Below are 14,225 nucleotides of genomic sequence, written 5' to 3'. Positions count from 1 at the left end.
AACACAGTACACGCGTGTTCACACTCATTCCACGCAAATTACCGGTACATCAAACAACGGACAACGACGGACCTGTGAGGAAATGGACGGGCACGGAGAGGCAGGAGCTGAGGCTGGACTGCTGAAAAACAGGCTGAGGTTGAGGTAGTGCTCGTGACTGCAAAGGATTCGCAGAAACTCCAGACGCATGCTGATCAGTGTTGGCATCGAAACACTTTTGGCGGACATCTGGACAAGAAAGAAAAGAGCACACTTAAGAATGACGCTGACGTGGAGGATAAGTGGCTGTGGGGTTTGACCATGTGCCATATAGTGAATGAACTGCACAACTCCACAAGTTAAAATACTTTTTTCATACATACTAAAACACATTCAATATATTTTCTTTCATGGTGTTCATTTTGATTCTACATACTCTAGGCTCTGCTCATGCAATTAGGAGCCACTCCACTCCCGGTCGTCATAGTAACAAAATCCATATACTTAACATTGGCCCAGTAGTAGCTGGGTGGGTATATAGTTTCTCACAAGTGTTATAGCAAAGTAAAACCAATATAGTCTGCTATAACTCTTGATCCTCCGGTTATTTTGGCGAACACAAAAAGCATGTCTGTCACCAAGAAAAAAAAAAAAAAAGCATATTACAGCTATCAGCAAACTCCATGAAAAATGCAAAGGCTAATGTTGGGTTTCTAGTCAGACACTTGTATTAATATTAACTAGTAAAATCTCCTGTATGTGATAATGCTGCTTTAACATCATGCAGGTGTATCTAATGTAGCGTCTACTGAGCTGTACCTGATTACAGTAGTTTTTCACCAACAGGAAGACGAAGCCCCGGTCCATGAGAGACAGCAAGTCGTAGAGGAAGAAGGCCAGGCTGATGTTAACTTTCTCTGCTTGCTCCACCTCCTGAAACAGACATCAACAAAGTGCCATTGGCGAAGGGTCTCACTTACGCTGAGCTAAAGAGGCATCAATGCCTACCTTCTGTTGCTTGAACAGGATGGTCCCGATCTCAGCTGTGACCACGGAGACGATGGTGGTGATGTCATCTTTAAAGCGGTCGGAGAAGCGGCTCCTCCGTGGTACGTTTTGATCCAGCTGGGACATGTGCTGGGCCATGCTTTTCACCTTTTTGGAAGAAATTTGGGAAAATACACAGGAATTGATCCCAATCAAGTGGCATTTTGAATGCATTGTAATTTGCAGGTTGACCAAAGCACATTTAGGGGGTACTCATACTTGGCTGTTGGAACCATGCTTAAACCCACTTGACACCTAAACTTCAGAACTGACGAGTGAAGTGATTCTCCAATTGTAATACTACTAGTGCCTAAGTGCCGCTCTGTTGTGTTTAAATAGCTTTTAATCTTGAAGAACTGTTTATTTGTAATTAGTGTCATTAGCGTACATGTTTGGTTCATGAATAGTATTAACTAGCGTACTAGCCTAACACTAATTAGCACAATCTGACATAACATCATCACACATGGGCAAACAAATATAGGCACTAGCAAAACACAAAGGATGAAGTCATTAAAACACTCTTTCTGGCATTATTATACAAATACAAATGGTGGGCAATTCTGTACAAGCAGACTACAAAGGCTATTAGTGCCAATGGGAGAGAAGAAAAAGACATTTAGTTTCACTTTTTACATTCCCCAAAGTGCAATCAACAAACATCAAGAAAACTGGACATCTTAAACCCACAAGTTAAACTACTATATCAAAAAATTGAACCTAGCAACAACACCACATACAATAGAAATGACACAACGGGCAGAAAAAGAAAAAAAGCCTATTGTCAATTTGTTTTTAAGCTGATCTGAACAAAACAAAAAACTAAAACCTTATCTAAACTCCGCCAAGGTAAAAGTATAAAAATGCATAGTATACAGCCTGCATTTGATTCATCCCTCAAGTGAGGTCAGTGCAGGACAAGGATGACTAAGTGAGATTAATGGAGAGGTTGAGAATAAATGTGAGTAATGATATGCCTCAGTAAAAACAAAGGGAGCGAAAGAGGTGAGAGAGAGAGAGAATGGGACAGAAGAGAGATTCATGGTCAAATGATGTGATACATAACACATCAACATCACTAAAAAATTTTTCTCTAATGTGCCAGTCAAAAGGCGGCATTGTATATTGAATCTACTGACCAGCAGCTCAAAGAAGAACCAGGCATATTTGTAAGCGTTCTCCCTGCACACTCCTGTGCTGACCACCATTTGCAGGGCCAGCTCCTCATGAAATTGCTGCAAGACACAAAAACACACAGCGCATGTATAGAAATCGATTATTTGCGTTACCAAGTGGCGGAACTTGAACGCTGGGAAAAGTGAAAAAACTTATACCACACTGACACCTTGTGGATTCACAAAATGCTGGTTTGTTCTGATAACTATAGTGAACCAAAAACATGTATTTTCTGCTCACGTTGCAAACAAATCTGGCTAAATATGGTATAATTTACTACATATATGGTTTGATTTAGGGTCTCTTGCGCTTTTACTGTTTGCTATTCGCATTTTTTCTGTACTATACATAGGGTAAGCGTGTTTTGGATCTAATTACAGTTAAATTGTTAATTTTTAAAGAAGATATTAAGTCAAAAAGTTTTCATATGTAACGTAAGTAACCATAGCGACGCTCCCCCCTGCTTGTACCTTCCTGCTGGAGGGCCTGGTGGTTCCTGTTGCGTTCTGATGGCTGTTTGTGTCCAAAACAGTTGACAAGCGACTGCCTGGAACGTTGTGGCCCTGCAGACAAAAACACATACACACGTTCCATCACAATGAGCATGATGGATGTCCTCATTAGAATTGCTGTCTGCCAGCCTATTACAATAGCTAATGTACAGGAGGAGTCGGAATCAAATGACTTGAGTGATTGTGAGTGCGAGTTTGTGAAGAGGCATGGTGGGTGATGATGTAGAAAAAGTGTGAATGTACCTGTGCAGGGGTTCAGATTTTTTTTTGCAGACCTGAGAGGTCAGGACTCCAATCATGACTTAACTGTAGTCATACTTAAGTAACCAATTTTAGGATTTAGGAATTGCTCGGATAAAACCTACGGAAGACTTGACTTGAAAGTGCATAAACAGCTATGACATTAACTTCAACCATCACTATAAAGGCCATAAAACAGGTGTATGACTTGCACAAATGTGACTCACACCCAACCTCCAGCATACCTTGGCAGCCAAGATGAGCTTGATTTCGGCATCCTCGGCCGATGAATGCGGCACGGGGATGTCGGGGTTGCTGCTGCTGCGGATCCTGGACTGCAGAAGCGTGTTGCCCACCGTGGTCGCGGATGCACGGCCCATCGTGCTGTACCGGCTCTCTGTGGTCGGCAGCATCACACCACCTGTTCCTGTTTGCGGCCAAACACAGATTTGTATGAGCTCCGCTTTAGAGTGGACACTCCCTGTCCCTGTACTCCACATTCCCAAAACATCATTAAGACAAAGACATTTAGTTTCACACAGAAGTGCATACCATTTGGAATGTCTCGAGGGGGGTCAGGTAGACGAAACACCCAGTAAAGGTAGGTCGCCAGCAGGCTGTTTCGACCCTGCTGGTCCTTGGTCAGCTCCTGACTGTTATGCAGACTGTTGACAATGCACACCACCGACTCGAAGGCGATCTGGGCCAGGTTGGCTGAAATGTTTTTTTTATATGTCATGACATATCTACTGGACGCATTGAGGTCAGCGATATCATCAACTCAACTCACCGGTCTGGCCGCCAATGAGCATGGGCTGCATGATGAGCGTGAAGAGATTGTCCAGCACCAGGTGTAAGAAGAGCACAAGTGGCTCCAGGCTGGACGACGCCAGGGAGATGATGCTGAGCTTCAGCTCGTGCTCCAGTTTGTTCTCAGGAATCTTCTCCTCTCGGACACGCAGCGGGAACGTGGCGCCGCCCTCCAGCGCGTGGCACAAGGTAAAAAAGCGCTCCAAGTGGTTGTCCTGGTGGGTAAAGCAAAAGAGTGGGGAAATTGTAGCTACAGTGTGCATTTAGAGGTTATTTTTGTTCACATCCTTTTTTGTTGATTTTTTTATATACTGAGAAATTACTGAGAAATGTGTTGTAGAAAATGAAATATATGAAGAGCACATATTTTGTTCTCACTTTTTGTCCATGTTTAAATTAGCATTTTTGCCATACATCTAGTTAAGAAGTGTGTGGTCCTATGTGACCCCCCCTCCCTCACAAGCACCGATGAAAATTTTCCAACGGCTGTTCTAAACCATGAACTGCAACTGACCTGAGTGTGCACAGAGGACACAGCTTGGACCTCCAGATTGAACAATCCCTTGTGACTTTCCATCCACTTGACTGGGATGGTCTGAGAAGAAAGTTTCTGCACAGCAAACAACATCAAAAGATAGCAAACTCTTATCCGTACTTATACGCGATTAAAACAAGTGGATGCTGATAAGTATTTTTTCCACATGTTTACCTCAGCAGTGTGTAGCGAGTAATTAGGAGGTAGTCGCTCCAAGGCGATGGGCAAGCAGAACTGACCCGTGTGCAGTCTCTCATTAATCCATATGGGCAGCCACTATATGAGGAGGTGAGCACAACAAAACAGTGTTACCTCAGATTTAACAAAAAAAAATAATAATAAACGAACTGAATGATGGTTGTGAGTCTTACAGAGTAGCCAATGAGCGTTTCACAGCTGTTGCACTGGTTCTGCTTCTGCTGGCAGCTGATGTGGTAAAAGGTGAAGAGCAAGTGGTGTCGCTCCGTCAGACGGGCGGGAAGGGCCAGCTTCACTTCCTCGTAGAAATCCGGCGATCTGCCCAAAAATGACTGTCAGAGGGCAGGGCTCCTGACCGCTCCTAAATGGTGGCATTTTGCTTTGTGCGACCAGTGAATGCCTTTCATCCGGTTTAATCACATTGGAACTTATTTAAACAAACATTTTAAACTCATTGTATTTCAACACATTTAACAAAAAATATGCGATGGGTAAACATCATTATGAGTTATATTAATGTACTTGCTTGTTATGGTAGGTAACAGGTGTGTAGACTTCCCGCACAAATTCAGACCCACTGGATTTGCCGAAAATGACCTGAGGGGACACACAAACACCCAAAATTAAATCAAATTACTGAACAGTATATTTTCATTATCAATGGAAACTGTGGCAGAGGTTAGCATCGGAACCCAAGTGTTTTGTTGAAGGAGGTACAACTAAGCAAACATTACATACTAGTATTAGATACATTGTGTAATAATTTTTTTTTTCTGCTGAGAGTTTGCATCTGTACTCACAGGTAGAGCGCAGTTGGGGTCCTCGCCACTCATAAACTGGATTTTGATGCTGATGTTTCGCGCAGACGTCAGCCTGTTGACAAAGTTCAGCCTCTGGGGATAAATAAAGAGCAAGTTCCTGCAGAATGCAAAGCAAAAAAGGTGATGTATTTCATGTTTCAACCGCTAGATGGCAATAGTGATACGCAATAAGCAACCATTGGGAAACAAAAGTTAATTTAGCTTTTAACACAAAATTAAAACATCTTGAACTCAGTGATAGGAAGTCATTATTTAAGACATTGTCAGAGCATCCATGCATGTTTTTATTTTTACAATTAGAGTATAGGGTGTGCCAAAAATTTAACATAAATGACAAGCAACAAATCAAGCTCCTTTATGCAGTGTTATTTGAGGCTTCTCGAGACTGAGTCCCTCCAGAGCAAGAGAAATTCAGCTCTCTGAGTCTGGACTGCAAATGAACTGGCTAATTATCGATTTCATACTTGATAGGTAAACTAATTGTGCACAAATTAACTTTCCATAATGTTCCTTTCAAATTACAACTGCAGCATAATGAAGAAAACAAGCAGCGTGACCTCTAATGAGTGCGACATGACTGTTGCTTGAGGCATGTTAGAGGAATAAATACTGTTTCTGTTTAGACAAGGAGACTTGTTTGAACCTTGGGCTATTTTCATATTTGAGCATTTTGCACAAATGCTTCCAAGGCTTTCACAGCAGCTCACCTGTAAACGTTATGAGGGACATAAACTTCACTGGAGGGGAACTCCAGCATCTCTTTGACGTGCCGAATGTTCTTCTCGGCCACAGGAATCAGGGGGATGAGCTCGGTGGACAAACAAGCCTGAGGTAAGTCGTGCAGTGGAGTCATGTCCAGCTTTATGCAGCCTGAAGACAACAAGACATCAATGTGACTAACACTGACTATTTTCACCCCAAAAAATAATAATATTATTATTTTTCTAAACATGACAAGGGGGCACCTGGTATCGTCTTGATTCGTCTCTGTGGAGTGGATGTTTTTTTAATCTCATACAGGAATTTCAGCAAGTCTTCATCACTCAAACGATCTCCTTCCTGCAACAGGAAATTCAAGAAGTTCCAATATGTAATGCGCTAGACGATTTAAAAATCTGGCCTTACATTGCCAGCCTCATAATGATGAATATTGGTGAATCACCCATTTCTCAAGTTGCCTAAGCATCAGCGCTAACGTCACTTTTCAAAGTTGTGTGTGGTGGTTGGAGGAGCTTTGTCGCATCCTAAACTACTGATTTAATTTTAAGACAATGGCATGTTTCGCCTTCAAACTCAATGTCTCCTTCCAAGGTTAAATAGCTTGAACCGTTTTTACAGCAGCTTGACGTGGATGCCAAGCATGGTTTTGTGTTAATGGAATGCATTTGGAAGATTAAAATTTTGGACAGGACATGATGAATCTCAGTATGACAATAGAGTTGTTTTTTTGCATTTTGAAGCCGGACCTGTTTGAAGATAGTGTTGATGGTGATGGTGGCAGGCTTGAAGGCGGAGATGTTACACGGCTGCTCGTCAAAAGTGTTGAAACGTTCAGAGTTCCTCCTGGGCAGCTGCAATTTACGATCAATGCTGCTGGATTTCCCTGATGAAGATAAAAAATACATCTAGCTCACATGACAAAGGACAAAAAAGGAGGGGGGGGGGGGTTGCAGACCTTTCACGCTGTCTGAGTCTGTGACGTCGCGGTCGATGGCTGCGGTGTTGATGATTTCCATAATGTTGACGGTGGCCCAGGCGAAGGGCATGCGGTAGCGACCCAGCCTATGGCAGAAGGCCTCGGCCTGGGCTCGCAGTTTCTCTACCTTGTCCTTGTTCTGGAGGGACACAGGCACGAGTTCTTCAAATGCGACCGACATTCACAAGAATGATATACTGTACTCTTACGTTACCTTTGACAATTCACAATCCCGCAATGTCATGTAAGGCTCGGCGCAGTCGCTAATTTCGCCCTGCTGGAGAACCTTTTCAATCTGGAACACAAAGTACAAAATTCCATAGAAAGAATAAAGTTCAATCAAAGTGACTCAACATGAAAATCCATTAAATCCAGAAGGAAAGCAAGGAAACCATAGTTTCTTCTTCTTTTGGCTGCTTCCATTAGGGGTCGCCGGATAAGTATTCTTTTTAGATGGTACTGTAAGATTGCATGCTCACCTTGATGACCAAATAAATGTCGGGCGAAGGGTAGGTGACGGAGAAGATGGCCGACCGAGCCAGCGTGGAGGGATCTACATGAGGAGTATGCGATCGCAAGAAGCTTTTAAACTGCTCAGAGTTCAGGTCACAGTGGAAGTTCTCAGATATCTGAAAGAAGAGAATGGTCTTATCTCAACATCAAATGAGAGTGCAGAGAGTGTCCAAAGATTAGGAGTCTTCAATGAATTTAACATTAGGACTGGTTGATACATATTTATATTGTACATGTTGACGCTCAGGGGGGCTCAAGTTTTGAAACGTCTTTGGTATTAGGATAAATAAAGCAAATCTCAGACAGTGGGAAAAATACTACAAGTGCTGGTGAAGGAAATCAATTAAATTATAAGTAAGATTTTCAATTTCCCGAAAAATCTCATATTGTATTTTCAGGCCAGATTACCCAGCCATAACTAATTTTATTTTAGCTCCCTATCAGAAAGAGAAAGGAAACTTCTGTATTGTATTTATGCCCAGATCTTGTGTCAATTTGAACAAAATTTTCATGGTGCTGGATGACTCCACACATTGTCTGATGATACCAATCTGAAACTAGAGTAAAGTGAAGCACTCATCTGAAAACGTCTCGCCTGTTTAGAACATAAACGTCACAAACATGCAATCAAACTTGTGATCTGTGTGCTGCTCATAAAAATCAACAGCGCCAGCAATAATTGCCAAAACAGAGGATTAATACAAGCTGGTTCAATGAGTACACATCCAGCGTAAACCGCTGCAGCATTATCATCACAACCTCAGGCTATGGAGAAAGCCACATGTGCTGGTCATGTGATCCTTGTGATGCTTGGCTTTTCCTCTCACTGGGCTTCTTTCCAACATGGCCGACCACACTTAGCACCGCAGCAGACTTTGCGGTCGGCTCAAAAAAAGGAGCACCAGATGTCAAATAGTATCCGTGAATCCTGTGACACGCTTGGTTCTGTCACTCTCTGTGTAGATGAAAACCTCATGTTGATAACGGGCCATGTTACAGGAAGCCAAATGCAAGGGGTGTGGTTAAAGAGTCATCATCATCGGTCTTCTGCTAAGCGGAACAAAGGCGTCAAACAAAAGCGCCTTTGTTGTGACCTCATGGTAAATGACAAACATATTTACTTGTGAAAATGGGCCTTTCAACTTCCAGTGTCCAAGAAACAATTCTGAACAGCAATATTAGCATTGATGCTATTGCAAACACAACATGATGGGTCCACTAATAAACCCATGTGTTTTCAAGTGCGGCAAAATTTGTACAGTGCTGCACACAAATACGTACATAATGTTATTTTTAGTTCAAGTTATTACAGATCACTGCTTTTGTGCCCGTTATTACCCATCAGCCCAAATCAGAGTCATCAGCATCGGTTCTAAGGCAGTCAGAAGAGGGCAAGGCCATTGGCATAAAACTCCATCACACTATCACCACTAGCTATTAATCACGAGCTAAATCCTTCCGGCCTCTTCATCCACAAACCCCCCTCCGTTAAATCAGTCCTTCAAAAACATGCAAACAAAGTAGCCGGTTGGGAAAAAAAACTGCCCAGCATTAGTAGCAATTGAGGCAAAACATGCTGTAGATTACACTGATCCCTCACCGACTTGAGTGCATGAAAACATGCAGTAAAGCAGGAGGCGCATGGCACGCAATAATAAAATCGGGGAGGTGGGAAATAATGAAATAACTCAATATTAAAATAACTGTGAGCTCGGAGGGGACTGCTTGAGTCCTGAATAAATTAATTAATAGTAAACGCTTGACCTAAAAGCTTTTTTTGTTACTAGTGACTTTTCTTACCTTTTTCTTCTCTTTTAGGTCATACAAGGCCATGGTGGCAAATATGGGCTCGATGTCAATCTCAAACCTGAGAAGAAAAGAATCAATCAGAAATGACTCAAGTGCTGAAAGGCGCTGATATGTAATTGACGTTTCGCCCGGTGCTATCCTCGTACCGTATTTCTATTCTACTTCTTCCTATCCTGTGACTTTGTTGTATCTGGAATCACTTTGTAATGTGAAATGTGTGTATGAAGCCAGGAAATACATGCAGTGGGTTATAAGAAGGACACGGTTGTGTTTGCGTATTTGTAAATGCTATAAAGGAGTGTGGAGATGTTGTAAATTAGTGGGGGAGGGAGGGAAACTGTCGCCAAGTATGCTGCCTGAAACCACGAATGGACCCAACATCCAAGAATGTGCGATGTGTGAGATAAAAAAAAAAAAAAAAGCCTTTAAAAACATCTGCTGGTGAAGTCATACAGAAATTTCCGACATACTTGATGGCCTGGCATCGGATCTGAATGCGGTCTCCAGTGTGTTCTTTGGGGCATTCGGGGATAGGTCGAATCTCCACCGCATCTTCCTGGAACACGAAAGAAGTCTTACTTTTGGAAACTATGCAAAAAAGAGCAGGAGGTTGCTAAATTAGTGTCTTTACTTTAGTAAAATACTCCTTTATTTAGCAACAAGAGATCATTTGTTTGGCTCAGATGACAACAGAAATTATGACCAGACTTTTGGCCGAGCTTATCAGAATGGCCAATATTTTGCAAATTCTATGCATGTCTTTAATTTCCCGATTGTCCAACGATGTCATTGAAATTGAAATAAGACATTTCAGCTGCACATTTACCTGTGAGACAAATTCATTTTGTCCCCTACGAAACAATTTAAACGTCACATAGCGAACCAAATACAAATCCCACTGAATCAAACCACATCAGATGGTTTAAAATATATAATGCAAACCCCTAAAAGTAATGGATGATGCCTCACCTCGTCAATGGGCGGGTACAACGCAAAGACCTCAGGGTGTCTGTTTCCCTGCCGGCTCTCCTGGTTAAAGCGGTCTAGTTCCTCAGGACTGCTGAAGGCCAGCAGCCCCGGCACCCTCTGATCTGGAGTCAAACAGCGCAAGTTGAAGTCGGAGGAGGTCAGCGTGCGGCCAGAGTCATCATTCAGCCCCGCTAGAGTTGGAGACTTGACCTGGGCAGATGGCAAAAAGACAGGGTTGAATATTGAAAGAAAGAAAGGGTGGAGGGGAGCTGGTGTCGTTGAATGTGAGAATGGAGAAAACAAGAGGAAACAAAAAAACGGAATACTAAAACAACCTGATCAATAAATGTCATTCCAATGTTTTGTGAAGCGTAAAAATCACACTTCAGATTTGAAAAGAAGTCTCTAGTTATTATGTTGTCAAGGACACTAGAAAAAAGCTGACAGGCATCCAGACAGCCCTGACAGTCTTGACAGTCCTGACAGTTTTTTGCCCCCAGACAATAACACAAAGTTGTCTGGTCTGCTCAAGGTATTGAAAGGCTCTCCTCAACATGTGTGCCTAATGCTGTGGTTGCTAAAATGTAATTAAGTCATCAGTATGAAAAAGGAAATCAAACCAAATGTGATACTTTGCAGTGCAATGAAAGTGGAGCTGCTTGTCAATAGTATTGATGCATTCTGCAGTTGCGGATGTAGCTTTGAATAGAAAGACATCCCGTTAGTCGGCTGGATTATTCGATTACAGGATGTACAGTTATTGTAGCTTTGAGACATTTGGGTTACGCATATGGAAGGAATCTAGCAAGATCCAAACCAGGTTTCTTGCCTACTCTCGTTTGGCCCAACTCATCACTTTTAGTCAACACAACAGAACATTTGTATCATAAATTATGTCGCTATGTACCAATCATTATTATTGTGGATAACGTTGGTATTGTACTGCATCATACAAAGAAATATTTTTAATATTTGGACTGCCCTGATGGTCAATAGACTTAGTTGCAATTAACCAACCGGAGCATCTGCTCCAAACAAGTTAGGGTAGGCCATGACATCAGTCAGCTAGAATTACTCCACAGGCATGACCATGCCGCTCTTGTCTTTGAACCTTCCTCCATACTATCCCCTAAGCTGTTCTTGTCTCTTTGACTCCCGTCACACATCAATCCCATATTCCCGCTGTCAAGAACCGTCTGGGCATTGAGGCCACGACAGCAAAACGGACCGTGACGTGCCGAAGGACAATCGCCCCGTTCTTCCCTTCGCTGTCACACTCTATCTGGCATGCAGATCATGGGAAGCTGGCTGCTCCAATAAAGACCTTTTTGGTTTGGGTGATTAAGCGGTGCTGGCATAGACGGAGTGACAGGGCGGGGGAGGGGGGCACTGAGGATGGTGAGGATTCAGATTGGCTGGCGCTGCCGCAAGGCCTAGAGCCCAAGTGTTGGTTCATTTGGGACAAAGGAGGATGGAAACTTGGCACCAAACGCCAGTTGTGGGCCAAGAAAGGGAAATGGGAAGTAATTAAAAGAAGAGAACTCCCTAAAATATGTAGAACCACCAGTCCACCATGTAAGATTAATCAGCTAACTTGAGAGTCAAAAGTGTGACACATATACATACATACATGCGTGACAGAAAAGCCACTGGTGTATTGTCCACTTTCTACCCTACCCTACCCCCCACCCCGTTGTATTGTTGTTTCCCTCTCAAGCCTCAATCAGTATGGACTGCCATGCCGCTCTAACTTCAGGCCTGCTTCCCACCAAACAAACTTAAACCAAAGGCTGCATATTAGGAGTTGTAGAGCCAAACTGTATAAAACAATACGAGAAGTCATGGAATTTAACTACGACCACGCAAAATTATGGGAAATAATTTTCTGACAAAAGAGTCATAGCACTAAGAGATACAATCTTGTAATTTTATGAGAATAATTTAAATAAACCAAAAATTACAACAATAAAGTGGAGTATAAATATTTAAATAGTTACCCCCATGCCACCTACACATCCCCATGGTGATGCTAACCTAGATTTTTTGTCTCGTTCAAGTCCAGCGGGCGCGTGGAGAATTTGAAGTGACTAACGCAATACGAGTGTGACACAACAGCTGAGAGGCAGGTCAGGAGTATTACATAATGATAGAAGAAGGAAATGAATGAGTCAAGGATGGAACCTCTTGCCTGCATGACAGAGGTTATTATCTAAAGCTCAAGTTCCCCCAAGTCTTCTTGTTCCGACAGCTGAGTTTGGACTGCTTGTGGTGACACAGCATGAAATATTTACATTTTGCTATACATGACTCACATCCAAATACAGTACTAATGTTGACTTTCTGGAGTCCCCTACTGCTCTGCAAGTGTGAAAATAAACAATAAAAAGCAAAAGTAAACATTGATATTAGTAGGAGTGGTACCATATTTCTGAAAATGTAAACGTATAGAAGAAATTACTTAGTATTTAAAATCACTCTTTTTGCATAGATTTGAACTATTTTCCTCCCTCCTGCAAAAGATTACGCTTTGCATCTTACTGGTGTGTTTTCTTTGAGGGACTTGACGTCAGACTCAAAGGTCTGCTTCTGGAGGAGTTTGTGCAGGCCGGCTCGATCCGAATATGCACTCCAGCCATCGCCTTGGCACCTTTGAGGACGCACAAACACAAGTTAGTGAGTGAGGGATGCACACACTAGAAACAACAAGCATGGTTACCGCTGATACACCTCTGCACTTAGATAACGAGACACATCAAAGTCTTGCACACTAAGATAGTGTCGGTTTTAATGCATCAGATTGGAGGTGTGTATTTATCGGCCTCTCTGATGTGTGTCGTTTCCTTTTTCCAACCTCTCAAGGAACTCAAGTGTCTGCAGAAAAGCCTGCACAATCTGCTTAACCTCAGATTTTATTTTCTTCTTCAAATTGAACCCTCCCCCAATTTCATCATTTTAAAAACTATGATAATTATCATAGATTATAATCGGTGAAACTAAAAGAGAATGGGACTGGCTGAAAGGCCTGACCTTCTAGACACCACAAGCCAAGGTTGGGTGTAACTCTTGACGCAATCCCTCACATGGGGATCCAACTCCACTCTGCAAAATAGAGACAAGATGGAATGATTACACATTAGCAGAAGAAAAGCTCAGAGGGAGAAACTAAGTAACAAATGACTGTGGACATGAAGATTATACACATACTATTTGCTAAATGCCAGGTTTTTGTGGTATCAAAATTTTCAGCTCAACTCAACTCAAACCATTACTGATTTAAAAAAATAAAATAAAATCAATCGTGGGACAATTTTTTTTAAAACGTTTTTTTAAAAAACATTATAAATCCAACACAAGTACAAAAAAACACAAAACGGAAATTTTGTGGTACAAAAATTAAACAAATATTTAGTGTGGTATCCCCTTAAACTGATTGGATTTATCTACCCAGGTAGCTACTAAATAGTTCCTATGGTGATTCACATTCGTGAGGAAGCGACCCACCCGTCGTCAGGGACAGGATGCCGGATGGTACGACACTCCTTCTCCACCAGGTCCACCTTTAGGTCATCGTCGGGAAAGTCGCCGAGCTCCTGCATCAGGGCGGAGTCGCCGCTTTGCAGCTGCGACATCAGGAACTCCTCCAGGTCCAAAGGATCCACCGCGTCATACGACTGCGGCTGAGGAACCAAATTGAAAAGTTTAGGACAAACATAACTAAATGCAAGTCATTTCAGACAACTGTAAGATTCCAAGCAGCGCTGAAAATTAGTCTGGCTTACACTTCTGAACATAAATGTCAGAATTTGAAGCAGAACCTCAAACTAAGTGGCATGTGCGTTAAACACTATCCCACTGTGCTACTCCGTTCAATTTGTTCAATCCGTTCAGTTTGACTGGAACCAGGAGAATACATTGGCAGT

At 42.4% G+C, this 14,225-nt stretch overlaps 1 protein-coding gene across 1 annotated transcript in view; it reads right to left on the bottom strand.

Annotated features, from left to right (window-relative positions):
• dock8 (dedicator of cytokinesis 8) overlaps positions 1 to 14,225 on the bottom strand; it is a 38,967-nt gene that overhangs the window by 16,050 nt on the left and 8,692 nt on the right. Inside the window, exons 3-27 of the mRNA XM_049716675.2 lie at positions 13,807 to 13,982; positions 13,333 to 13,404; positions 12,844 to 12,952; positions 10,306 to 10,515; positions 9,807 to 9,892; positions 9,328 to 9,394; positions 7,494 to 7,643; positions 7,229 to 7,309; positions 6,994 to 7,153; positions 6,785 to 6,921; positions 6,284 to 6,377; positions 6,026 to 6,188; positions 5,298 to 5,415; positions 5,024 to 5,094; positions 4,671 to 4,815; positions 4,474 to 4,575; positions 4,279 to 4,374; positions 3,745 to 3,979; positions 3,507 to 3,668; positions 3,200 to 3,381; positions 2,673 to 2,765; positions 2,166 to 2,261; positions 988 to 1,134; positions 799 to 912; positions 73 to 228 (exon numbers count right to left, since the gene is read on the bottom strand). Coding sequence (XP_049572632.1) covers positions 73 to 228; positions 799 to 912; positions 988 to 1,134; positions 2,166 to 2,261; positions 2,673 to 2,765; positions 3,200 to 3,381; positions 3,507 to 3,668; positions 3,745 to 3,979; positions 4,279 to 4,374; positions 4,474 to 4,575; positions 4,671 to 4,815; positions 5,024 to 5,094; positions 5,298 to 5,415; positions 6,026 to 6,188; positions 6,284 to 6,377; positions 6,785 to 6,921; positions 6,994 to 7,153; positions 7,229 to 7,309; positions 7,494 to 7,643; positions 9,328 to 9,394; positions 9,807 to 9,892; positions 10,306 to 10,515; positions 12,844 to 12,952; positions 13,333 to 13,404; positions 13,807 to 13,982 — 3,222 coding nt within the window. The remainder of the gene's footprint in view (positions 1 to 72; positions 229 to 798; positions 913 to 987; positions 1,135 to 2,165; positions 2,262 to 2,672; positions 2,766 to 3,199; positions 3,382 to 3,506; positions 3,669 to 3,744; positions 3,980 to 4,278; positions 4,375 to 4,473; positions 4,576 to 4,670; positions 4,816 to 5,023; positions 5,095 to 5,297; positions 5,416 to 6,025; positions 6,189 to 6,283; positions 6,378 to 6,784; positions 6,922 to 6,993; positions 7,154 to 7,228; positions 7,310 to 7,493; positions 7,644 to 9,327; positions 9,395 to 9,806; positions 9,893 to 10,305; positions 10,516 to 12,843; positions 12,953 to 13,332; positions 13,405 to 13,806; positions 13,983 to 14,225) is intronic.

The sequence above is a fragment of the Syngnathus scovelli genome, chromosome 3 (genome assembly GCF_024217435.2).
Source record: "Syngnathus scovelli strain Florida chromosome 3, RoL_Ssco_1.2, whole genome shotgun sequence".
Classification (NCBI taxonomy): Eukaryota; Metazoa; Chordata; class Actinopteri; order Syngnathiformes; family Syngnathidae; genus Syngnathus; species Syngnathus scovelli.
The sequence above is the reverse complement of the archived record's forward strand: the minus strand, read 5'-3'. Positions and strand labels throughout refer to the sequence as shown.